The 27,032-nt window shown below is 46.6% G+C and overlaps 1 protein-coding gene across 8 annotated transcripts in view; it reads left to right on the plus strand.

The window, feature by feature from the left end:
• Positions 1-7,118: 7,118 nt before the first annotated feature.
• Positions 7,119-27,032, plus strand: part of MED15 (mediator complex subunit 15) — a 63,719-nt gene continuing 43,805 nt past the window's right edge. For all 8 annotated transcript variants that reach the window (XM_084802284.1, XM_084802276.1, XM_084802277.1 and 5 more), the window contains exon 1: positions 7,119-7,308. In XM_084802284.1, the coding sequence (XP_084658410.1) occupies positions 7,241-7,308 (68 nt within the window). In that variant the 5' untranslated portion in view covers positions 7,119-7,240. The remainder of the gene's footprint in view (positions 7,309-27,032) is intronic.

Here is a 27,032-nt window from a genome sequence, read left to right on the forward strand (position 1 = left end):
GTTCAGAGCAGTGTTGCTCTTCAGCAACCACATGGTGGTTCACGACCATCTATAAAGAGATCTGATGCCCTCTTCTGGCTTGCATGTGTACATGCAGGCAGAACACTCACATTAAAACTGTAAGACCCCCTCCCCTGTGCACCCGCCATAGCAAGCATAGCAGCAGTAACGCTATCTTGCAAGGCAAGACTAGAATAATAGGTTCCCGGGATAAGATAAGGCCTGGGGCCCAGAGGAGAAAGATAAAAGCGTGCTAAGATAACAGAAACAGTTTGTCCTTGTCAAACAAGATATTTATGGTTGGCCATCTGGCCCAGGGAACGGGTAAACTCCCCTGTTCCCATCTGATGACCGGACCATAACCTCGCCTCATTTAAATTTACCAATCAGAGCCCTGTAACTATGCTTCTCGCTTCTGTAACTGCGCTTCCCGCTAAAATCCCTATAAAAGGCCCCCAAAAAGACTCGCTCGGCGCGCCAGCCTCTCCAGAGACTGAGACGCCCGGGTACCCCTCCCCCTACAATAAAGCCTCTTGCGTGTTGCAACCGAAACCTTGGTCTCGCTGGTTCTTGGTGGGGGTCTCCACGTTAAGACCACCGTGCTGGGGGTCTTACAAAAACAAACAAACAAACAAAAAAGCCTGAGTGCTTGCCTTTAATCCCAGCACTTGGGAGGCAGAGGCAGGTACATCGCTGTGAGTTCAAGACCAGCCTGGTCTACAAAGTGTGTCCAGGACAGTCAAAGCTATACAGAGAAACCCTGTCTCAAAAAAACCCAAAAAAAACAAAAAACTAAAAACAAACTAAAAACAAACAAACAAACAAAGATCACTTACTGCTCTTTCTAAGGACCTTAGTTTGATTCCCTGCACTCACATGATGGCACGTGACCACCAGTAACTCTAGTCCAAAAAATCAGGAACTAAGTGTCCTCTTTGTCCAGCGTTTTACACAGGCGTTTGAAAGCCAGAGTCCCTGCTCAGAAGAGAAGGGCAGGTACCTTTTGGCTCAGACCATCATGCCTTTGTCCCAAAACCTCCAATCTAATAACAGCTACGGGTTGTATGTTAGCAGATTCTTTTTTTTTTTTTTTTTTTTTTTGGTTTTTCGAGACAGGGTTTCACTGTGTAGCCTTGGCTGTCCTGGACTCTCTTTGTAGACCAGGCTGGCCTCGAACTTACAGCGATCCGCCTGCCTCTGCCTCCCAAGTGCTGGGATTAAAGACGTGCGCCATCATGCTTGGCATGTTAGAAGATTCTAATTTCGTCCACCTCAGCCCCCAAGCCACCCTATAATTCCACTTAGCAGAAGAGAGAGGAAAGGAGCAACCAAGCTTCCTTTGCAACCTTTCAAAATGTAACTTCAGAGTCGCCAAAATGAGCTATGTGACTTGTCTTAATTTTCCAGTTACTGTGAGACAAATATCCTGGCAAAGCATCTAAGGGAGGAGTTTATTTTGTCCCAGCGTTGGTATCGTTGGTCGTGGTGGGGTTACAGTGGAAGGAGTGTGAGGCAGCTCCTAACATTCCATCTTCAGTCAGGAACCAGAAAGCAATAAATGCTAGCACTCAGCTCACTTTCTCCTCCGTTTCCTTCAACCCAAGACAGTAGCTCACATAACTATGCTGCCCACAGTCAGGTGGGCCTTCCCACCTCAGTTTAACCCAGTCTAGACAGTCCCTCATGGCCTCACCCAGAAGCTAGCCCAGTCACAGGAGTGCCCAGAAGTTTGCCTCATAGGTAATTCTTTTATTTTATTATTATTTTTTCTGAGACAGGGTACCCCTGGCTGTCCTTGAACTCACAGAGACCTACCTGCCTCTGCCTCCCAAGTGCTGGGATTAAAGGTGTGCACAACCGCATCCAACTTTTTTTTTAAAGATTTATTTATTTATTATGTATATAGTGTTCTGCCTGCATGTACACCTGCAGGCCAGAAGAGGGCACTAGATCTCATTACAGATGGTTGTGAGCCACCAGGTAGTTGCTGGGATTTGAACTCAGGTCCTTTGGAAGAGCAGTCAGTGCTCTTAACCTCTGAGCCATCTCTCTAGCCCCTAGGTAACTCTTTATTCTGTCAATTTTCAGTCAACATTAACCCTCACAATGGTCACTGCTAAGGCAATCCATTCTGACTGTCTCTTAAGGAGCGCATACCACACTTGGCTATGTCTTATTTTCTGCAATGCCTTCTTTGAGAGGTGCCCATCCATGCAGTGGAGCGTGGCTTCTTTTCTTATGAGCGCCACTTTTTCTCTTAACTCTTTTTGTTGTTGTTGTTTTTTGTTTTGTTTGTTTGTTTTTTGTTTTTTTTTTCAAGACAAGGTTTCTCTGTGTAGCCTTGGCTGACCTGGACTCACTTTGTAGACCAGGCTGACCTCAGAACTCACAGAGATCTGCCTGCCTCTGCCTCCCAAGTACTGGGATTAAAGGCACCCCCACAGTCCCCAGCCCCAACCCCCCCTCCCATTTTCTCCTAACTCTTGAGTAAGCCTATCTTAAAATATAGTTAAAAACTGGGCATGGTGGCACCTTTAATCCCAGCATTCGGGAGGCAGAGGCAGGCGGATTACTTTAAGTTCAAGGCCAGCCTGAAACCCTGTCTGGAACCCCTGTCCCTTCCCCCATCCCCCCAAAAAGAGCCAAGTACCTGAATGGCATTAACTGAACTTTCCAGAAAAAAAATTCCAAGCCTTTGTTAGAGATTTTTACAAGACTGGTAGATGTAGAGTTGAAATATTCTATGTTGGAAGCAGATTTAGGTATCATTAGCACTATACCTAGCTATTTGTTACAAAGTTATATGTATGACCTAACATAATTGTGACTAGCAGGTAAATCTTTCTGGAATATACAGACTCATGTCTTCCAACAAGATTAAGAATGTTAATGGCATCCAAGCCCTATAGCAGAGACATCTCTGCTTTGCTCTAACCAGCCCCCCACCCTCACCCAAGGCAGGGTTTCTTTGGAACTTGCTCTTTTTTGTTTGTTTGGTTTTTTTGGTTTTTTTTTTTTGTTGTTGTTTTGAGACAAGGTTTCTCTGTGTAGCCTTGGCTGCCCTGGACTAACTCTGTAGACCAGGCTAGCCTCGAACTTACAGCGATCCGCCTGCCTCTGCCTCCTGAGTGCTGGGATTAAAGGCGTGTGCCACCACCACCCGGCGGAACTTGCTCTTTAAAAAAAAAAAAGTATTTATTTAGTGGGCATCAGATACCATTATTGATGGCTGTGAGCCACCATGTGGTTGCTGGGAATTGAACTCAGGTCCTCTGAAAAAGCAGACAGTGCTCTTATCCACTGAGCCATCTCTCCAGTCCCTGGAACTTGCTCTTTAGACCAGGCTGGCCTCAAACTCAGCAATCTGCCTGCCTGGTGTGTGCCATGACCACTAGTCTTTTTGTTTGTTTGTTTGTTTTTTGAGACAGGGTCTCTCTGTGTAGCCTTGGCTGTCCTGGACTCGCTTCTTAGACCAGGCTGGCCTCAAACTCACAACAATCCGCCTGCCTCTGCCTCCCAAGTGCTGGGATTAAAGGCGTGCGCCACCACGCCCAGCTTCATGACCACTAGTCTTGCTCTAACCTTTTTGACATTTCCACCGATGTGTTGGAGAGTGTCTTGATTTATATAACAAAATTCTTTGTTCTGTTATTATAAATCCTCACAAAACCCTCTTGTTCCCTTTGAGGTGATTGTTGTAGAAAATATAAGTGGCTAATAAAGTTTACTATTAATTGCCTATAAGTATTATGGCAATTAGTAGCTGGAGAGGTGGCTCAGAGGTTAAGAGCACTGACTGCTCTTCCAAAGGTCCTGAGTTCAATTCCCAGCAACCACATGGTGGCTCACAACCATCTATAATGAGATCTGGCGCCCTCTTCTGGCCTGCAGCTGTACATGGAGATAGAACTTCATATACATAAATTTAAAAATTTAATTAAAAAAAAGTATTATGGCAATTATCATTAACCCACTACCATACCAATAAAAGTCATGGACACCAGATAGAATTTTAAATAAGCCTTATTTCCCCTAGCGCTGGGCAGTGTCCCGTCCAGCAGGACCAGTAATTACGGGGTCGCGAGGGGAGCCATACCTGAAAAGATGGGACGAGAAAGAAGGAGACGAGACCAAGTAGAACTCCTATCAAGGTCCGTTTATTGAATCAAAAGCAAAAGCTTATATGGGGTGGAAGCAGGAGCCAAGCAGTAGGGGGTCTGAGAATGCCTCCAGGTGATCTCAGCAGGGGAACATCCTGTGGTTCATCTTGAAACAATTCCTATCTTACTTTAGCTAACTATCTCTTGGAAAGTCCCGAGCCAACCCGGCTAAACAACATCTGCAGAGGTCGAAAGGAGGAGGTTATGCAGAGGTCGAAAGGAGGAGGTTATGCAGAGGCTGAAATAAGGAAGTTATGCAGAGGCTGAAATAAGGAAGTTATGCAGAGGCTGAAATGAGGAAGTTTAGCTTTGGAATGGGGCATCAGAATTTTGCCTCAGCCAGTAGATTCTTTTAGCCTTGAATGACCCTGGGCTGGCTCCGGACAGGGCAGAACTTACCCCCTAAGCTACGCGACCTTGTTACCTCTCCATGCAAATCCAGAGTCAATTCCTCCTGGCCACGTGGTTCTCTCCATGCTAACCCATCTTGGACCCACTTTCTCCTTCTCCTCTTGTACCTGTGTCTTTCTTTCCCATAAGGGAGGAAGGAAGAGACTGATATTGTTGTAACTTGTTTAACCTGCTTAAACTCTGTAGCCCTTCCATTGAGGCCTACTTTAGTTCCTAGCATAACTGTGACTCCTCTGTTAGCACCTGATGTTGAATTTAGCAAATCTAAAGCTATTTTGCCTCCAAGTTTCCATTTTTTGCATTATTTTCTTTTTTTATTAAATATTTTGAAAAATTTTTACATAAACATTTATATTATTATAATACATACAATAAACTACATACAGGAAGAAGAACCATGACATAATCAGGAATTATATAAATGTTACATTCTTTTTTTTAATTTTCTTTTTTCATTTTTATTGATTTACATGTCATGCACCAAAATCCCTTTCCTCCCCCCAGTAAAATAAAACAAACAAACAAAAAGTCTTGTCACAGAAGCTGTAGTGAATCACACAGTATAATCTTTTGTCAACATATGTTAGCTTTCAAATGCTCATTGCTATGAGTCATGGGTCTGGTTGGAGGTCTACACTGTCGTTACCGGATCCTCACTGGGATGCTGTTGGACATCCTGTTGTTGCCATGTGTCAAGGAGATTTTTAATCTTTGAATCTGCAGATCTGGTCCCTTCATGTGTTCCAACAGGTCATACATGAATTCAAGCTAACTACTGAGGATGTTCAGGGCAAAACTGTCTAAGTTCCTAGCATGGATCTTACTCAGGACAAAACGTGTTCCATGATTTAAAAGGGGCAGACCATGACTGAAGCTCGTGTTGCTACAGAGAGAACAAATGGTTATTTGCTGGTGTTAATAGCCAGATATGTACGGCCTTCCATGCTTCTTCCACCAGAGCTGAGAGAAGATAAAACCCTGACTGAGAGGTGCAGACACACGGCTTGAAAGAAGTGATTCTAAGTTGCTTCCCAAGTTTTAGAAAGACAGAAGAGGCTTGTCAGTCTATTTATCCTCTTCAGGTGTCTTCATTAGAAAGGTGATGCTAAGCCGGGTGTGGTGGCACACGCCTTTAATCCCAGCACTCGGGAGGCAGAGGCAGGCGGATCTCTGTGAGTTCGAGGCCAGCCTGGTCTACAAAGCGAGTCCAGGACAGCCAAGGCTACACAGAGAGACCCTGTCTCAAAAAACAAAAACAAAAAACAAACAAACAAAAAAAGGTGATGCTAAAAGAAGATGCTGACTCAACAATACGTTTGAGCTGGGGAAACAGCCCCACTGCTGCAGGTGGGAGTTCTGGGGAGCTGCTGGTGAAGAGATGGGGGCTAAGGGCGAATGAACTGACAGGGAAAACACCTGTCTTCACAATCTGTTTAAAATCGATCTTCACTAATGACACATGCAAAGTTATCTGTGGGGAAAAACAGCAAGTAATAAAAGCTGACCATAGTGGCTCACCCTTAGCATCTCAGGTGTCTGACTAGCAGCTCATGTCCAGTTTCAGGCCAGTCTGCCCCACACAATGAGCTCCAGGTCTACCTGGACTAGAGACTGAGACACTGTCATCAAATAATAATTATTTGATTTATTGATTTATTGAATTAGCGAGTATGATAGCTTGGTTTGATTTTTTAAAGACAAGGTCTCTCTACATAGGCCCTGACTGTCCTGGAACTCGCTATGTAAAAGAGGCTGCCTTGAACTCAACAGAGATCTGCCTGCCTCTGCCTCCCATGTGCGGGGACAAAGAAAGTTCTTAAGTGAGGCCCTTCATATAGTTGGGAGGAAAAAAAAACCACGAAGACTTAGAAAATTGGTTAGTTAATTTATAAATGCTAAAGTTAAATCATGTAAAAACAAAAACAAAACCAAACAAACACAAGACTAAAGGCTGGGCATGGTGGCGCATGCCTTTAATCACAGCACTCGGGAGGCAGAGGTAGGTGGATCGCTGTGAGTTCGAGGCCAGTCTGGCCTACAAAATGAGTCCAGGTCAGCCAAGGCTACACAGAGAAACCCTGTTTCGAAAAAACAAAAACAAACAATTGAAATCATATAAACATTGAAAGGTGAATTCGAGACACACAAGCATAGCAACAATTAGCCGCTTAATAGGTCAAAATACTCCAAGTGTCTTGTATTAAGTGAACCACTAAGAAGTAAGTAATGTGAACCACAGAAAAAGCATTAACAGAAATTGGCTTTTGCTTTTCTTTTAGTGATACAATGAGCAGAGATTCGAAACCTAACATTGCTTTTTGATGAAAATACTAGCTTTCTCTTTACAATTGTAGAATGTACATACATGTTAAATTAGATATCAAAATCAAAATGTTATAACATTATTTACCAAAAAAAGCGTTATCCATTAGCAATTACCCCAACAGCAAAATTAGCTGATCTTAACACTAACAACAATACTTCGCAGAGCCTGTGTGCGGGCGGGCGCATGCGTATGCGGACGAGAGACTCTATTTCCCACAATTCTCCCCGGACTTCCGGCGTGGCCCAGTAGCGGGATCGCTCGGCTTCCGCGTTCGGGCCTGTAGCTGAGGTATAGGCGGCGGCGGCGGCGGCGGCGGTGGCCGGTGGGGACGCGAACTACCGGCATGGACGTTTCGGGGCAAGAGACCGACTGGCGTAGCGCCGCCTTTCGGCAGAAGCTGGTCAGCCAAATGTGAGTGTGTGGCCAGGGGCGAGGAGCGAGGTGGTCGGACCTTCCCCGCGGGGAGGGGGAGGCTGGGCTAGCCCCACTGGAGACCCTGGCCAGGACCCCGAGAGATGCAGGGGTTCCTTGTGTGGTGTCCCCGGCTTTTCTTGGCACCCGTGGGCTGCTGCCTAGTTTTTCTGGGGTCGAGCTCTCCAAACCTAGCAGCGCTGGCCAGTGAGTCATCGTCCTGAGGCTCCTCGTCGTTTGCGTGCTTGAGTGCAGATTTTCCTCTGCTTCGATTCGCACCGAATACAGAAAGAGAACGAGGCGTTCAGAGATTTCCCCCTGGGGGTCCTGCGTCCCTCCTCCTCCTCCGATAAACTTAAACCAGCAAACCAAAGACAACATCAGTGAGGTGGGAGAGGGTGGATGGTAGCTAGAAATTGGAGGATTAGTCTGTGTTTGAACTGTATAAGCAGCGAGGACAAAGAGGAGTGTGCCCGTCTCTTTCCACAAGGTGTGTCAACTTGGCCGGAGGTGGCAGGAAGTGGCAGGGGAGACTTGGAGGAGTGAAGGGCTGGGGTTGCCCTCCGCCCGTGGAGCTGCGCCGAGAGCTTGCTTCACTTAGTCGGTTTTCTGCGAGCTTCCTGGAGTGTTTAGAAAATTGCTTGTGGCACAGCCTTTTCCCTGAGGGTTGGCACTGTCGGTAAAGGAACAGAGAGTGCGCTTGTGCCAATGCGCAGTCATGTTGTGGGTGCCAAAGCGTCGGTTGGGTAGGACTGGAGCAGCTCGTAGGTGACAGATTGAGGTCTAGAAAGAAAAGTCGGAGGATGACAGGTCACCATTCCCAGCAGACAACTGGGAAAGCATTGGGAAGGACTGTAGTAGGTGGCGAGTTCTGGGTCCTGGGAGCCAAGGATACATCCTGAGGAGGAGCAGGTGTTGGCATGGTTACTGATGGGGCTTTTAAGCAAACAAGCTGTACCTGTATTTTACATGTGGTCCTGCCTCGATGTGGGGCAACATTAGTGTTGGTAAGGGCCCCCGAGCCCCTGGAAATGAATTAAGGACCCAAGAAAGGACAAGTAGGCAATTTGGGGAGGGTTTTCTTGTTTGTTTTTGTTTTGTTTTGTTTTGTTTTTTACTTTGGAGGGGTTGGTGTGTGTGTGGGGGGTCTGTCTTTTTTTTTTCCCCACTCTACGTTTCCACCGTAGAGCAGTGTCTAGCATATGGTTTTGTGAATTGGCTGTAGAAGACTTAGTTGGCAGAGATTATAAAGACCCACATTAGATGTTGGAAATCGAAAGAGGAAGACCGATTCCGGAGAAAAGGGAATGTGTGAGCACATTGGTGACTAACTGAATGGGGGGTGGGGGGTGGGGCCAAGTAGTGTGGAAGGAGGCTGGGCAGAAGTGCGGGAGCATCAGTGTGGTAGAAGGAGTTGAAAGCTGTGTCCCGTGGTTTGTACCACCACAAAATAACCCTTGGACAGTTTTGCAGACACTTGGCAAACAAGTGTTTTGTTTGAAAATTGTTTTTTAGATTTATTTTATGCGTATGAGTGTTTTGCTTGCCTGTATATAATAAGTGCACCGTGTATGTCTGGTGCTCTCGGAGGTCAGAAGAGGATGTAAGATCCCCTGGGACTGGAGTTACAGGGGGTTTTGAGCTGCCTTGTGAGTGCTGGGAATTGACCGTGGATCTTCTGTGAGAGCAGCCAGTGAGTGCTCTTAACCTCCGAGAGAAGTCTGCAGCCACGAGTGCTGTACTAGTTAGTTATCTCTCTGTGAAGGCTTGAGGAATGATCTGAGCCCCAGGGCAAGGGTTCTTTGGGAAAGCCCAATACCGTGGATCTGGGGGAGCCAGTTGTTACCACAGACAGTAGGGGAGGGCTGCAGAAGTGTCTGGGGTTTGGGGGAAGACTGAACTGTATTGGCTACATCATAATGTACCTTCCCTGTGGAAACGGAGGTGCCTTCTACCTCTGTCTGGAAGATACTGCTGTTTGTGTATTATTTTATTTTGCTGTAGTAACAAATTACCATGCATTTAGCATCTTAAAACAACTCGGATTTATACTTGATCATTTCCTTATGTCAGAGGCTCAGGTAAGATTTGCTGAGTGTTAGTTACAAGGCTGGAGACTTTAGGGGCAGAATCTACTTTCAGTCCCATTCACGTTGCTGACCAATTTCTACGCCTTACACTTGTGAGACTGAGGTGTCCTTCTTCCTGGCCCTTGTCAGAAGCCAGTTTTTGTTCCTGGAGATTGTACCTTGTGCTTTCTTTGTGGCCTATATATCTTTGTGGAAGGGGCAACATTTGTCTACCACATTTGGGTGAGCACTTCAAAGGTTGCTTTCTAAGTGTAAAAATTGGCTTAGTTTGATTTCTGTTGCTGTGAAAAACACCATGACCAAAAGCAACTTGGGAGGAAAGGGTTTATTTCATGTTACACTTTATCCCCCACCATCAAGGAAAGCCGAGGGAGGAATTCAACTAGGCAGGAGGCTGGAGAGATGACTCAGTCTGTGGTTAAGATCACCGATGGCAAAGGCCCCGGGGTTGAATTCCAGGCACCTGCCAGGTGGCTCACAGACATCTGATACCTCCAGTTCCGAGGGATTCGAAGTTGTCTTCTGACTTAAGTGGGTAGCAGACATGAACTGGTGTATCTACATACATGTAGATAAAACCTTTGTACATATAAAAAGCAAATAAAAATCAGACAGCTGTAGTGGCACGCGACTTTCATCCCAGCACTTGGGAGGCAGAGAGACAGGTGGTCTCTGTGAGTTTGAGGCCAGCCTGGTCTACAAAGCAAGTTCCTGTACAGCGAGCATTATGCAGAGAGACCTTGTCTCAAAACAAAACATCATTTATATTTATTTGAGTAGAAGCTGACGCAGAGACTGTGGAGGAGTGCTGCTTACTGGCTTGTCTTCCATGGCTCGCTCTGACTGCTTCTCCTTACCCCCAGGACCACCTACCCAGTGGTGACACTGCCATGGTGGGCTGGGCCCGCCTATAGCAGTCACTAATCAACAAAATTCCTCATAGGCTGGCAGACCATCTGATGGGGGCGGGCGTTTCTCAGTTGAGTTCCAAATGATCCTCGCCTTTGTCAAGTTGACAAAATGCTAACGAATCTTATTGGTTGATTCGAGGCTTAGGTTTACTTGTTTTCTCTCTAGGGTTTACTTTGCTGGTGACTTGATTTCCTGTGTTTATAGTTAAAGAAGATTTATACTGGGCTAATCTACACATCTTTAGTTCTGACTTCCTCCAGGGTTAATGCTGTTGTTTAAATATGGCCATTTTTCCCCCCCGAGACAGAGTCTCTCTGTGTAGCATTACCTGTCCTGGACTCGCTTTGTAGACCAGGCTGGTCTCGAACTCACAGCGATCTGCCTGCCTCTGCCTCCCGATTGTTGGGATTAAAGGCGTGGGCCACCATGGCCCAGGGCGTGTTGTGAAGCTCTGGAAATTCCCCTTCTCCTTGGCTTTCTGACCTTAGGCACTGCTTGACCTTTCTAATCAGGTCCTGTATCTGTGAAATGATACTAGACTATGTTAGTCTCCCAAGGATGCTGGAGGGAGCATGAAAAGACTTGTGTGCGAGCTTTGTAGGGTCTGAAGGCTGAGCAGAAAACTTGCAGTGGCCTGCAGGGATAGGAGGCATTGTGGCTGGGGTGGGTGAAGGTGGAATCCCTGAGCCCAGTTAGTGGCGTGCAGCGACATTTAAAGGAGCCTAGAGGAGGAAAGTGGGCAGGAAAAGATTTGTTGATACTGATTTTTAATGAAGAACCCATACTTCCTGCAGAACTACTCCTGAGCAGGGTTTGGTAAGGCTTGGGCTTTCCTTGAGGAATGTTTTGATTGATGTTTGTGTGTCCCTGGCCTTCGGGCTCTTGGAAAACAAGTGTGCATCTGTCCTGACTTGTCCATGCCTCACATTAATTAGGTTCACAGTAAATACATAAGCAGTGAGTGAATGCAAAGGCATTATCAGTCACTTCTCAGTTCTTCTCTCTGTGTGTGTAAGCCACAAATTGACATTGTCTCAATTTCTCTTCTACCATAGTTTTGAGCTAAGATCTCTCCCTGAGTTTGGAGCTCACTGGTTCAACTGGACACGTTGGCAGCAAGCCCCAGGGTGTGTTTTATGGCTGCCCATTGTCTGTAGCCTCAACTCTTGAGGGACCATCTTCCTGTAGGGCCTGTACCTGCCTGCCCTACTCTTTCCTTGACTGCTGTGGACCTAGTTTGTTCTACCTAAAAGACTCATCTTTTCTGTGGCTGGAGCTGGGCAGCTCTTCCTCCAGGAGAGTGGGCCTTATGTCCTGCCCCTTGCTGTCCCTCAAAGTCAGTGAAGAGACAGCAGTTGGTACATGATGGTTTGAAGGCTTGCTTCCCACAAGCCTCTCAACTCTGTAAGATAAGAACAGCGTGAATGCTTTGTAATTAGCATTCATTCCTATGTGGCTGTGTGTGTTGAGTCTGTCTGACACAGGGTTTGTGAACACCAGTGTGGGCCTGTTGAGATGCTGTGGTGCTGGGGCTCACCGTTGGGTAGTTAGTCTGGGTAAAGACAGAAGTAACACATGAAGATGTTGGCCAACCAACAAAATCAGCTTGGGGTACCTAAATGAAGACAGAGTATTCTTCTAGAAGGTCCTCTGGCAGTATTCTCTTCTAGTAATTTTAAATCGTTTGTTTTCTTATTCACTTCTTCCAAAGACATAATCCAGGAGTGTTCATACCCTGGAGAAATGACGATGTTCACTACTACATCATAGAACAGAACTTTTTACATTTTTATTTTATTTTTATATTTATTTCTTATTTTTATTTTTAATTATTTGTATTTGTGTATCTGTGTAGGATGTACTTGAATACAGGTGCCTTGGGAGGCCAGAACCTCCTGGAGCTGAAGTTAGAGATGGGTGTGCGCTGCCTGACACAGGTGCTGGGAATCAAGCAATATGCTAAATCTGTGCGCCACCTCCAATTTCTAGAGTGAAACCTTTTTCTTTTTTCTTTTTTCTTTTTTTTCAAGACAGGGTTTCTCTGTGTAGCCCTGGCTGTCCTAGAACTCTCTTTGTAGACCAGGCTGGCTTCAAACTTAGAGATCTGCCTGCCTCTGTCTCCCTAGGGCAAGTGCTAAAGGCGTGCACCACCATGCCACACTCTTTTATTAGGTGCTGCATAGATAAGCAAATTGACAGCTAATCCTAGAGAACCAAAGGAATTGAAATTGCTGCGTTCAACTGTCAATTAGTTTCACTTTTTTCCTTTAAATTATTTTACTTTTGAAGATACCTCCCATAATGATTATGTCTCTCTTCTTTAAAAAGTATTTATTTATGTATAGTTCTTAAGAATACCCACCAAGAATTTCTGAGCCTCCTGCTTCCACCTCCTACGTGTAGGAATGGCATGCTGGGAATTGAACCCGCAGCCTTGCCTGTGCTAGACAAGCATGCTGCCAACACAGCTGCATCTCCAAATCCTTTCCCCGCTTTTTGAGACAGTGTTGCTGTGTAGCCCAGGCTGCTCTTGAACTTAAAATACTCCAGCTTTAGTCTACTGAATGCTGGGGTGATAGGTATCTACAGCCATGCCTGGGCTTCTGTTCTGCTCTTTTTGTTTTTTTCGAGACAGGGTCTGTGTGTTAGCCTTGGCTGTCCTTGACTTGCTTTGTAGACCAGGCTGGCCTCGAACTCAGCCTGAGTGCTGGGATTAAAGGCATGCACCACCACGCCTGATACTTCTGTTCTGCTCTTAAAGTTTCTTTGATTACTCATTTTGGTTTTTCAAGACAGGGTTTCTCTGTGTAGCCCTGGAACTCACTCTGTAGACCAGGCTAGCCTTGAACTCAGAGAATTGCCCGCCTCTGTCTCCCTAGTGCTGGGATTAAAGGTGTGAGTCACCACTGCCCAACTTTATTTATTTATTTATTTATTTTAAAAATATTTATTTATCCAATCTGTCCCACTTTCCTGGTAAGTGAAGACTTCATAGGACATGCCCCTTGGGCTAGTGTCCAGATATAAGTGAGTATATACCATTTGACTCTTTCTGCTTCTGGGTGAACTCACTCATTATGATCATTTCTAGTTCAATTCATTTGTCCACAAATTTCGGAAATTCCTTGTTTTTAATAGCTGAGTAGTATTCCATAGTGTAAATGTACCACAGTTTCTTTATCCATTCTTCCACTGAGGGGCACTCGGGTTGTTTCCATGTTCTGGCTATTATGAATAAGGCCGCTGTGAACATGGTTGAGCATTTGTCCCTGTTGTGTGGTGGAACATTTTCTGGGTATATTCCAAGGAGTGGAATAGCTGGGTCTTGAGGAAGCCCTATTCCCAATTTTCTGAGAAAGCGCCAGGTAGATTTCCAAAGTGGTTGTACCAGTTTGCATTCCCACCAGCAATGAAGGAGTGTTCCTCTCTCTCCACATCCTCGCCAGCATGTGGTGACACTTGAATTTTTTATCTTAGCCATTCTGATGGGTGTAAGATGGAATCTCAGGGTCATTTTGATTTGCATTTCTCTGATGACTAACAACGTTGAGAATTTCTTTAAGTGTTTCTCAGCCATTTGATATTCCTCAGAGGAAGGATAGCAGGCTACCAAGAAGAGACTTGATACCCTATGAGAATATACAGGAGGGGGAGGTCCCCTCAGTCACAGTGACAGGGGAGGGGAATGGGGGGAAAGTGGGAGGGGGAGAGGGAGGAATGAAAGGGTACAAGGGAAGGGATAACAATTGAGATGTAATATGAATAAATTAATAAAATACTTAAACATATTTATTTATCTATCTATCTATTTATTTATTTATATTATGTATATAGTATTCCATCTGCATGTATGCCTGTATGCCAGAAGAGGGCGTCAGATCCCAGTATAGGTGTTTATAAACCACCATATGGTTGCTGGGAATTGAACACAGGGCCGCTTGAAGAACAGACACTGCTCTTAACCACTGAGCCATCTCTCCAGCCCCCCAGCTTTTTTTTTTTTTTTTTTGAGACAGGGTTTCTCTGTGTACCCTTAGCTGTCCTGGACTCGCTTTGTAGACCAGGCTGGCCTCGAACTCAGCGATCCGCCTGCCTCTGCCTCCCGAGAGCTGGGATTAAAGACGTGCGCCACCATGCCCGGCTCAGCTTTTTTATTTTTATGTGTATGAATGTTTTGCCTGCATGTATGTATGTGCACTATGTGCATACAGTACCCATGGAAGCCCGAAGAAGGTACCAGGTTTCCCAGAACTGGAGTAACTGTGGTTGTAAGCTGTTATGTGGCTACTGGGAGCCTAACCCAAGGTAGATGTTGTGACTACTCTCTGGGCTATGCACGTAGGAGTAGAGTCAGGGCTGTGTTAGGATGTGGCCTTTAGCACATGGTTCTGAGCAGCTTTCTGAAGTGGTACCAGTTTATAGCCTCACAGTAGTGTCAGGGAATTTTATCTACTTAATACTTGCATGTAGTGTTTTCAAAGCTTCTAACTTTATAGCAAGCAGTCTTAAAATTGAGACCCTCTCAGGTACAGTGGCAACAAACAGTATGGTTTTAGGAGAAAGCCTATGAGGAAGGAGGGGTTGGGTTTTGGTGAGTGTGTGTGTACACATGTACATGTGTGAGTGTGGCTGCATACAGGAGCTTGCAGAGGAGAGAAGGGAGGCACAATCAAGGGCCCACCCCTGCAGAGAACGCCTTGTGCTGTACTGATTCTGAGAGATGGGTGCAAGATGATTTGGGCTGTGGGTGTCAGAACCAGTGCTTCCAAGGAGAAATGTCCCAACAGCAGTGGTGCAGAGTATGCCTGGAAAGCAGTCATCTGAAAGGGGCATCTCCTGCTGTCTTTTTAACTAACAAGTGGGGTGAATGGTTCAGGCACTGACCTGAGTTGATCCTTGGAACTTACATAAAGAAGAAAGGAAGACTCAAATCTACAGTTACCCTTACTCTCCACTTCCCACATTTCTCTGTCTCTGCCTTTACCACCTCCCCTTCCACACAAATACAGTAAGATTTTGTTTTTAAATTTTTTTAAAAGTAAAGACAATGATGACAAAAGAGAGTAAGGGATTACTTAAGGTGGTTCTGTTTGGTAAGCAAAACAAACGCCTACTCTAGAGGAGAGGGAAGGAACTAGGGGCCAAGACTAATCACGTGCAGCTCCTACTCTGTACATCAGTACCTCAGAAGCTCATCTGTGTCCTCCATCTCTCATCTCCCTGAGAGGGGCTGTGGGATGAAGGGATACATGAGCCCTGGGCCTAGAGAAGTAGCTCTGTGGTAGCAGCCTCAGCCCTGCCTCTCTCTCCTTGGGTCAGCATAGCCAGAATTTGGGTGTAGTACTTCATTCCGTACCAGATAACATTATAGGGGATTGAAAACAGGAAAGTGTTTCTGTAATCTCTCTGCCCAGTTGTAGCCATTATTGACACAGGCGAACATTTCCCCTAGACCTGTTTGCTTCTCATGTGACCGAACGTCTATTATGCTGGTAGGTGCAAACACATACTTTTCTGAGTTCAGCTCAGAGTTGTAGTTTTTTCTTTCTGCCTGAGGCTGTTTTCTCTCTCTGGCTTGGTGCTGGCTGTTCCCTGTATGCCCACAGCTTCCATTCACAAGGGGCATAGACCATATCGCCCTCCTGCCTGCTTAGGAAAAACATATGGTTTAATGCTCTTTTGGAGAAACGTTCTTCCATGGACTTTTGAGCACTTCTGGAAGTGGAGATAATAGTAAAGACTTTACCCGATTCCTTTGAGAGATAACAACATATGGGCAGTGTTCCTTCACGTGCACCTTCTGTTCCCTTCTGGACTGTGTAAACTCACGCCCAGGATGCCATGTGATTTGGCTGGGACTGCAGATGGCTCCCTGCCCCAGGACTACAAAACCATGTTGGCAGAGTGTTGTGGGATTGCTTGCTGGCAGTTGCTGGAGCCTCAGGCTGATGTCAGGTCAGGGAGCAAAAGCTCTCCCCAGCCCTTGGTTCTTGTTTGTTTGTTTGTTTGTTTTTGTTTGAGGCTGGGTCCACGCTGCAGCTCTGGCTGTCCTGGAGTTCGCTGTGTAGACCATGAGCTCATAGAGGCCTGCCTGCCTTCAAGTATTGGGACTGAAGGCATACACCACCACTCCCGTTGTCTGGGTGCTTTTGAATTAAACCAACGGCTCTCCTGCGGGCCAGCCTCATTGATTTCAGTAGCTGGCATTCCTGGGAGCAGGAGGACAGTTCAGTTGAGCAGCTGAGAGAAATGTGAGGAGAAAATGTACAAGTCTCTGCTCTCTTCAAGTCCAAAAATCCCTGCTCCTGTGTGTCCCTGGGGCTGGAGAGATGTGTCGGTGCTTGAGAGCGCTTGCTGCAGTTTCCATCATAGCACCCGTGCTGAGCGTTGTACAAAGGCACCTGTAACTCCAGCTCTGAAGAGCTCAGCACTCTCTTTCTGACCTCTGTGTGCACAGATGTGCACCCACGCACATGTGCTCCTAGACACACATGAATGAATGAGTCTAAAGTCAGGGAACCTGCTGAAGTTTGCTGTTAAAAGGAAGAAGCTGTGGTATAGTTTAGCCGATGTGCCTCAGCTACCTGGGAGGGCTAGAGCCCGGGTGTTTATGTTGGTGACCAAACAAATGATGTCTCATCATTTCCTCCTTTGAAGCTGAACCACCTGGATACCGAGGCAATGAATTGTGTGCTGTGTCGTTAGAAGGTGAACAGTGACATGGGCTGCTGCTGAGCTAAAGACCCTGAGGCGGTCAGATAACCAGGCCCGTGTGGGAAGGACAGAGAGCCCTTTCCATCCACGGTGCTGCATTGGTGCTGCAGCTAGAGGGCACCTTTCCGCTGTGTGGGGATGCTGGCCTTGCCTACCTGCAAGTCCCTACCAACGTGTACTCTGAAGAGCGCGTGGTTTGTAGCTAGAGGAGAAGCTTCGTGTCTTTTAGGAGGGGCTAGATGTGTGAATCGCTAGGAGTGGAGCCCGGGGTGGAGTACTGCCTGGCATGCACAACCCTGAACTCCATTCCGAGCACCACAGAAAGATGGTCAGATTCTCCTCAGCAGTGGCTGGTGTTCCTAGTTCTCTGTGGCATAGATTCTTCATCTTAAAAACACAAAGGCATTTTCATTTATACATACCATGAGCAAGCACGCTTCCAAGTTTTTGAACTAGCTTTAAACCTTAAGAAGTTGTTTTTTCTGGTCAGTGGTGGCACACTCCTTTGATCCCAGCACTCAGGGGGCAGAGGCAGGTGGATCTTTGTGAGTTTGAGGCCACCTCTGTCTTGGAAAAAAAAAAAAAGAAAGATTTATTTTAAATTGTCTTGAGGTTGTGCGTGCAGGTGTCCTGAGGAGGCCAGAAGAGGATGTCAAATCTGGAGCTGCTTGTGAGCCACTCAACATGGGTGCTGGGGATTGAACTCTGGTCTTCTGGAAGAGAAGTACAGAGTCTAAACCTCTGAGCCATCTCTCTAGCCGCAGGAGCTCTCTGTCTCTCTGATACATTATTTATTTTATGTATATGCGTGCTTTGCCTATGTGTATGTACCCCATGGCACTTCTGGTGCTTACAGAGGTCATAAGAGGGCATCACGTTCCTGGAACTTGAGTAACTTATGGTTGTGACCCACCATGTAGGTGCTGGAAAATGAACATGGCTCCTCTGTAAGTCCAGCAAGTGCTCTTAATCGCAGAGGCGTATCTAGTCCCTACTTCCTACTGTAAAAGTAAATTTTCTTCACCCGAGGTAATTGTCGTCTGCTAACCTTGGCCTAGTCCTGGAAGCTTCTAGCCTACATACAATCTAATCTAGACTTAGAATGTTTTCAGCCTCTGAGACTTATTTGAATAAGCTCACCCTTTTTTGTTCTTTCTAAACTCTGGCTGGCTGGCCAGTCTCAAACTTGTTAGATTTTCTTGCCTTAGCTGCCCGAGTGCCATCATACTCACTAATTCAATAAATCAATAAATCAAATAATTATTATTTGCTGACAGTGTCTCAGTCTCTAGTCCAGGTAGACCTGGAGCTCATTGTGTGGGGCAGACTGGCCTGAAACTGGACATGAGCTGCTAGTCAGACACCTGAGATGCTAAGGGTGAGCCACTATGGTCAGCTTTTATTACTTGCTGTTTTTCCCCACAGATAACTTTGCATGTGTCATTAGTGAAGATCGATTTTAAACAGATTGTGAAGACAGGTGTTTTCCCTGTCAGTTCATTCGCCCTTAGCCCCCATCTCTTCACCAGCAGCTCCCCAGAACTCCCACCTGCAGCAGTGGGGCTGTTTCCCCAGCTCAAACTTATTGTTGAGTCAGCATCTTCTTTTAGCTTTTTTTTTTTTGTTTGTTTTTCGAGACAGACTGTGTAGCCTTGGCTGTCCTGGACTCGCTTTGTAGACCAGGCTGGCCTCGAACTCACAGCGATCCGCCTGCCTCTGCCTCCCGAGTGCTGGGATTAAAGGCGTGTGCCACCACACCCGGCTTAGCATCACCTTTCTAATGAAGATACCTGAAGAGGATAAATAGACTGACAAGCCTCTTCTGTCTTTCTAAAACTTGGGAAGCAACTTAGAATCACTTCTTTCAAGCCGTGTGTCTGCACCTCTCAGTCAGGGTTTTATCTTCTCTCAGCTCTGGTGGAAGAAGCATGGAAGGTCGTACATATCTGGCTATTAACACCAGCAAATAACCATTTGTTCTCTCTGTAGCAACACGAGCTTCAGTCATGGTCTGCCCCTTTTAAATCATGGAACACGTTTTGTCCTGAGTAAGATCCATGCTAGGAACTTAGACAGTTTTGCCCTGAACATCCTCAGTAATTAGCTTGAATTTTCTAAATGCAACTTTGTTGAAATGTAGGTCAGAAAGGCTTCCTTCAAATGTTCGACCTTTGAGGTCATCAGATGCAATTTTGGTTCCTTAAGTCCTGTGACTACTGTTTTCCAATGTTTCTAATATTGGACATGGCTAGAGCTTTCACATGCAGATTCTTCTTGGTTCCCTTTTTGCTGCCTGCCTGTTGGCCATCTTGCTAATTGCTAGGGTGCTGCTCAGAGGGAGCCAAAAGTGTCGAAGTACAGCTTTCTGGAGAACTTAGGTGAGCAGGTGTCTTAGCTGTCGCTCACGTTGGCCACAGCACCTCTAATAAAGGACAGCATTTAGTCGGGGCTTTCTTACAGCTTTAGAGGTTTGGTCGGTTCTCAAGGCAGGGAGCATGGTAACATTTTCTGCCTACACAAGCAGTGCTCTGAGCATAGATGGATACTGTAGGGGATAGTCTGGGCAGGTGAGGGTGTGGTTTTCTGTGAACTTGTTGCTAATTCTTCCCATGCCCTTTTACTTGCCTCTCAGCACAGTTAGCTGTGGGCTTTATGCTGCTGGGTTCTCTGTCAGTTACAGTCTTCTCCTGAGACCTGCCTTCTAGAGCCTCTAAGTGTGATAAGATTGGCATTAGGGGCTTTCCCAAAGAGTAAGTCCCAAGTGGTCTCCGTGGGATTGGCTCCATGCTGTGGAGAGGGAGGTAGGAGTGGTGGGCAGCCGTCTCTCTAAGTGCATGGGACATCAGGGACACCTTTCCTTTTCTCCTTTACAGATGGTGGTAAAAAGGTGGCAAACATGTTCTCTCTCTCTCTCTCTCTCTCTCTCTCTCTCTCTCTCTCTCTCTCTCTCTCTCCAAGCCCTCAAAACCATCTGTCACCCAGACACTGTATAACTCTCCCTCGCTTGTCTTCTAGCACTTTATTACTAGTGGTTTGGATTTTAAACATTCAGCGTGAGGTCTCACATGCAGGGTGTGGGCCTCTGTCCTAGGTGGGTGACAAACTATGCACAGGTAGTGACGCGCCAGGATGCCATGCAGATGAGGTATGAGCAGAACTTCCTAGCACTTGGCAAGTGGAGGCAGGAGGATCAGAACTTCAGGGTCATCTTCAGCTACATGGTGAGTTCAAAGCTAGCCTGGACTGTATGAACCCTGTTTCAAAATCAAAACAACCAACAAACCAAAGCAACAAAAACCAAGGCCGAGTAGTTCCAGCACTCAAAAGGAGAGGCAGGAGGATCTTTGAGTTCAAGGCCAACTTGGTCTATATAGCAAGTTCCATGATAGTCAGAATTACATAGATTCAAAAAACTACCACCTACAACAAATATGAAACAAAACAAAAGCACATACAAATATAAAACCTTTAAAAGAATGAGGGAAGCTGTCTCAAAGGGAAGGAAATCTTTGTATGCCAGGCAGGTATCCATTCCCTTCCTCAATGTTGAGGAAGGTATGCCAAGGAAGGAGCCTGGCATTGCCTGAGGTGGAGGGCAGTGATGTAGAAAGTGGGGTGTAATTGAGAGCTCTGAAGGGGTCCTTGGGTGACATCCAGGCCCTAAGAACAGGGACTGGAAGAGAGGATCCGGAGGGGTCAGGGAAGAATAGCACAGCCACGGGAGGGCCCTTTGTGCTGGCGTGGGGGAGCGCCTCCCTGTGCAGGAAACCCAGATGAGTCAAGAGTCCAAAGGGGCACAGCTCTGCCTGAAGGAGCTGCAGGTACTCACTGGTACCTCATCCCTGAGAAGACACTGGTATTACTGTGTGGTGGAAGTATTAGAGGATGCCATCTCATTGCTCAGGTAGGTAGCCCTGTCGGGTGTGGAACTATATAGATCTGGCTGGCCTCGAAACTCACCGAGATCCACCGCCACTGCCTCTCAGAGTACTGGGATTAAAGCAGTGGCTCTCAAGCTTCCTGGTGGTCCCTGTGACGCTTTAGTACAGCTCCTCCTGTTGTGGTGTCCTACAACCATAAACTTCTTTTTGTTGCTACTTCATAACTATCATTTTACTGCTGTTATGAATGGTAATGTAAACATCTGATATACATCACTGTGAAAGGGTCAGCTGACTTCCAGAGGGTTGTGACATGCAGATGGAGAAGGACACTCTGTCACGCAGGGCTTCTTTTTTTGTTTGTTTGGTTTTTTTGTTTTTTGAGACAGGGTCTCTCTGTGTAGCCTTGGCTGTCCTGGACTCACTTTGTAGACCAGGCTCTCCTCAAACTCACAGCGATCCACCTGCCTCTGCCTCCCGAATGCTGGGATTAAAGATGAGCACCACCACCGCCCCGCCCAGCAGGGTTTCTTAATGTTTCCCTCATTGCTGCTTAGGCAGTGCCTTTCAGAAACACTATGTTCCAAGGGCAGCTGTGGAAGTCAGGGCGCCTTCCAATCCTTGTGAAGGGAGTTCTTGGCCTGTAATGATCGATCAGTCTCCAGGAGGCTCCATTCTAAGCCAGGCAGCAAGGCAACTGTGGCAAGGAGAACTGGATGGTGCCAGAAGGGAGACAGAAGTGGCTATATGCGGCAAAGTCTGGCTCAGGGTGATCAGAAGGGACCAGGTAGCTGCTGGGTCTATTTTGGGGTGTACTAGACCTGATTACAACCTCTAACAGTTAGTGCCTGTGGTCTTACAGTAAGGGAGGGCCTGAGCTTAAGTCTGAATTGGGGGCCACACCCAAGATCTAAATGGGTAAGGTGCTTGTCAGGGACAAAGTACAAGGTAAAGGAATGCTAAGTACTTGTCTGCTTTCTAATCTACTTGTTTAATTTTTGGGTTTTGGTGTTTGGTTTTTGTTTTTGAACACAAGGTTCTCTGTGTAGCCCTGGCTATTCTGAACTCATTTTGTAGACCAGGCTAGCCTTGAACTCACAGAGACCCTCCTGCCTCTGCCTCCTGAGTGTCCATTCTACTTATTAACTTTGCTTTTTGGAGAGTGATTTTTTTTTTCTGACTAAACAGAGCAGAAACTTTTTTTGGGTGTGGGTGCGGGGTTTGAGGCAGGGTTTCTCTGTGTAGCCTTGGCTATCTTGGACTCGCTTTGTAGACCAGGCTGGCCTCGAACTCACAGATGATCCACCTGCCTCTGCCTCCCAAGTGCTGAGATTAAAGGCATGTGTCACCACGCCCAGCCTTTTTTTCCCCCCAAGACAGGGTCTCTCTATGTAACAGCTTTGCCTGTCCTGGAGCTCGCTCTGTAGCCCAGGCTGGCCTCGAACTCACGGAGATCTGCCTGCTTCTGCCTCTCAAGTGCTGGGATTAAAGGCATGCTTACTACCGCCTGCCCTGAGCAGAAACATTTTCAAAATATGGTTTTCTGGACTGAAAACAGCAAGTCAGGGCGTCTGGGTTTTTTAAATAGGAAGAGACTGTCTGTGCAGGCACTATGAGTGGGAAATGAGATTTCAGAGCATGGTCTTGCCCGTCCTGCACAGCTCACAGCAGACCTGGCTTGTCCCAGTGACTTGTCCTGTCCATGTGATGCGGTGCAGTGCAGTGAGGTGTGGTGTAGTGTGGTGTGGTGTGGTGTGTGTGGTGTAGTGTGGTGTGGTGTGTGTGGTGTGTGTGGTGAGGTGTGATGTGTGTGTGGTGTAGTGTGGTGTGGTGTGGTGTGTGTGGTGTGTGTGGTGAGGTGTGATGTGGTGGTGAGGTGTGATGTGTGGTGAGGTGTGTGTGGTGTGGTGTGGTGTGTGTGGTGAGGTGTGATGTGGTGTGGTGTGGTGTAGTGTGGTGTGGTGTGGTGTGTGTGGTGTAGTGTGGTGTGGTGTGTGTGGTGTGTGTGGTGAGGTGTGATGTGGTGTGGTGAGGTGTGATGTGGTGTGGTGAGGTGTGATGTGGTGTGGTGAAGTGTGTGTGGTGTGGTGTGGTGTGTGTGGTGAGGTGTGTGTGGTGTGGTGTGGTGTGTGTGGTGAGGTGTGATGTGGTGTGGTGAGGTGTGGTGAGGTGTGATGTGGTGTGGTGAGGTGTGGTGAGGTGTGATGTGGTGTGGTGAGGTGTGATGTGGTGTGGTGTGTGTAGTGTGGTGAGGTGTGGTGAGGTGTGGTGAGGTGTGGTGAGGTGTGGTGAGGTGTGATGTGGTGTGGTGTGTGTAGTGTGGTGAGGTGTGGTGGGTGTGGTGAGGTGTGGTGAGGTGTGGTACGGTGTGTGGTGTGTGTGTGTGGTTGGTGTGTGTGTGGTGTGTGTGTGTGGTGAGTGTGTGATGTGTGTGTGTGTGTGGTATGGTGTGTGGGTGGTGGGTGTGTTGTGGTGTGTGTGGTGTGGTGTGGTGTATACTCCCCATTTCCATATATCCGACTTGTTAGAATAGGATTATCTTTGGCCTCTAACTAGATTGATGCTCTCAAACTCTAGGTCGTTAGCAGTTGACGGCCACTTCATCCACACCATGTGACACTGCTCTTTTGGGAGAGCGTCCTTTGGCAGTGTCCCCTGGCACCTGGTAATGCAAAAGAAACATGAAGTAATAAAATTGGTGCTATAAAGAATTTACCTGAAGCCAATGGTGGTGGCTCACGCCTTTAATCCCAGCACTTAGGAAGCAGAGACAGGTTGATCTCGGGAGTTTGAAGCCAGCCTGGTTTACAGAGTGAGTTCCAGAACAGCCAGGGCTACACAGAGAAACTCTATCTCAAAAACCAGGGATAGAAAAAAAAAGAAAAAAAGAAAGGAATTTAGCTGAGGAACACTGCCTGCAATATTACTGGAAGCTAAATAGTAGTACATTAACCAGACTTAGTAGAAATTGTAGGGACGAAATCTGTACCATAATTGAAGTGTAGGGTTTCTGCTAATGTTTGTTTTCCAAGATTGACCTCATAACAAAAGGAAACAACCCTGATTTACAACAGGCCCTTAGGCACATCCCCACAGCAAAGAACAGGACTTTAAAATGCAATTTAAGGGGCAGCAAAGGGTTTCAACCTCTGTAAGTGGGTTGTTGTTGATGCAGTAAGTCCCCTCTGCTCTTTTTTGGAGAAACATAATTTTGGTAGGTTTTCTGACATAATTTTATCCCTGAGTAACAACTGTGAAAAGAACAGCACTGATATTAAGAATGAATTCTGGCAGAATCTTTGCAGTGTAAATATTCCGTCTGCCCACGTGGCCAGACTTGGCAGTCTCCTCTCTCTGTTTATATTGCTCAAGTGTAACCTGGGACCTGAGGGAGATCTAAGGATGACAGCATGTGTGGAATGTATGAGACCAAGGCCTATATAAGCAGGTAAAATTTTCTGTTCTCTTTTGTACACTAGATAGAACCAGTTGTATGCTATTATTAAAGATCCTTTGCTGGGCGGTGATGGCACACGCCTTTAGTCTCAGCACTTGGGAGACAGAGACAGGTGGACTGCTGTGAGTTCGAGGCCAGCCTGGCCTACAAAGTGAGTCCAGGACAACCAAGGCTACACAGAGAAACCCTGTCTGGAAAAACCAAAACAAAAACAAAAAATCCTTTCTCTTTTTCCTTTATTAGTCTTTGAGCACTCAATATTTTCTTACTGGGAAGGCATATTAATTAAATATCTCTGGTACACTTTGCCTGTAGGTCACCAAGCACATGTCTTTGACCAGGTCACTGACTGTGGTTTGTTGTCCTACTGTCTCACAACTGTTGTAGTATGCTAATCCTGGATCTGTCTGTTCGCTGCATGAAGCTGCCTGGTGGTCTTACTGAGTATTGTAACATGTAAAAATATACATGCCACACCACATGTGTGGAATAAGAAGACTTATTATAGAAGGGGGAAGAGAAAGAATTGGGGGCTGCAAGGGGAAGGGACATCTGAGGGCTTTTTATCCAGTGATTGATGACATCAGGTTGCTAAGCAACCTAGAGGTGGGCTTGTGAACTAACATTCCTTTCTTTTTGTTTAATTAAAAAACAAAAATGAGGAACTAACCCAGGCATGGTGGCACACTACTGTAATCCAGTCCTTAGGGAGGCAGAGGCAGGTGGATCGCTGTGACTTCTAGGCCAGCCTGGTCTACAAAGCGAGTCCAGGACAGCAAAGGCCACACAGAGATACCCTGTTTTGGGGCGGGGGGTAGGATGAAGAACTAGGAAGGAGTGGCAGGTTGGGACTGAAGGAGTTATATGCAAAAATGGCTGCTTCTTGCTGACTTGGGGGCAGACATCTTTGGGCCTTCATCTAGAACCTTCTTCCTTAGGTGATTTTTCCCTCTACCAGCACAGTTTCATCTTTCTCTTCCCCTCTTGCATGCACCCGGAATCCTAGTGCTAGGTCAATCGTGCCCTTGGTCTCTGACGTTGGCTGATGAGCTACTAGAACAGACTGCACCAGTTTCCTTGAGTCAAACCTTGCTCTTGGCACACCTTGATGGCCCCTGGCTCCTCTGCCCATGGGAAGTCCGCTTGCCTGTCCCTCCAGGTTCCCTTCTGCGATGCCTTCTACTCGCGGTGCTGGTTTTAAGGGCTTCTAAGCTTACACACCTCTGCAACCAAACTTGGCCTCAAAAATCCCTTAGATAATAGATCCAAAATGAGACCTTTTTAATTATTGCCAGCAATTGGGTAAATGGAAGGTTCTCTATGTTCAAGCTTTTCTCTTCTTCGCTCCAAACCTTCCCTCTCTGCTCACTGTCCCAAAAGTTTCATATGTACACATAAAGAATTTTTTCCTTCACCTACATAACTTTGTTTCCTACCCATATATACGTTCCAGTACCTGCCAGATTTCCTGCATCTAAGGCAGCTCCAAGGCAGCTACTACAGTTGCTCCAGTCTAACCTCACAAATTGTGCCAGCTGGACCTGTATTTTCCCTCCTAACTGTAGACGTTCTCAGACCCCAGACAGCCTGCTTTTCCTGTACTTGCCAACATTTCAGCCTTTTTGCTCCCCTATCTCTGCCCCAGTATTAGCAGGAAGTACCCAAAGATGATTGATTTCTTCACCCTGTATCCATTTATTATCAACAAAAGGCTGGAATGCTGTGCTTCATACACAGGACAAACAGCTCCAGGTTCTCCCAGCACTCCCTGGTCCCTATCTGCTGCAGGGCATGGCTGCCATACCCCACCCTCTACCCTGAACTTGCCAGGGATGGGGTTTCCCCTTCCCTTTGCCCATATAATCTGGACATTTTGTTGCTCTTGCGCTCTCTCCGCCCCCCTTTCTCTCCCCCGCCCCTTGCATGGCGGCCAAGAGCTGCTCCCAGTGAACTTATACTTACATACTTTAACAGGTTTTGCACGAGAGGCAGTCTTTTCTGAACACAATGCCCTCATTTCCACCTTATCATCACTTTCTAGTTCCATCCTTTTTTTTTAAACTATAGGGAAAAGGAGGAATGTTCATAAGCAGCCCCAGCTAGCCTGCCTCTAGGTTGCTTAACAACTCTGATGTCATCACCTGCCTCTGCCAGAGGACCCATCACTTCTCCTCCTCCCCCCCCGCCCCCTCCAGAGTCCCCCTTCTTCCCCCATCTTTCTCTCTCCTACTGTCTCTCTGTCTCTGCCTCTACCTTTATGGCCCACCCAGTGCCTAACTCCTTTCTCCTTTCCTTCCTCCAAATAAATCTCTTCATATCATATCTGTTGCATGACGTATCTCTATATTTTTAAAATAACACTAAGCTAAGGCTATACTGTGTCAACTGGATCTAGTGAAAGTACCCTGCAGCGGCTTGGGAGGACTCTCAGGCATCTGGCTTGGCCTTCGGTGATGACACAGAGCCCACACGTGTGACTGTATCCTGTCAGGCTCCTGTGCCTGCTCCCTCTTCTGTGTCCACATGAATGTTCTGCCTGTGCTGCTCATCTGCAAGTGCTTGACTTGCTGCCCTCCCTTGGGACCTGGTATTGGTAGACTGTTTGCAACCTCTGAGTTCTTACTACAGTTTTGTGGCTGTTTACCTCTCAGTCCTTTTTATGTACTTGCC

This window comes from Acomys minous (genome assembly GCF_964271855.1).
Source record: "Acomys minous genome assembly, chromosome: 11".
Classification (NCBI taxonomy): domain Eukaryota; kingdom Metazoa; phylum Chordata; class Mammalia; order Rodentia; family Muridae; genus Acomys; species Acomys minous.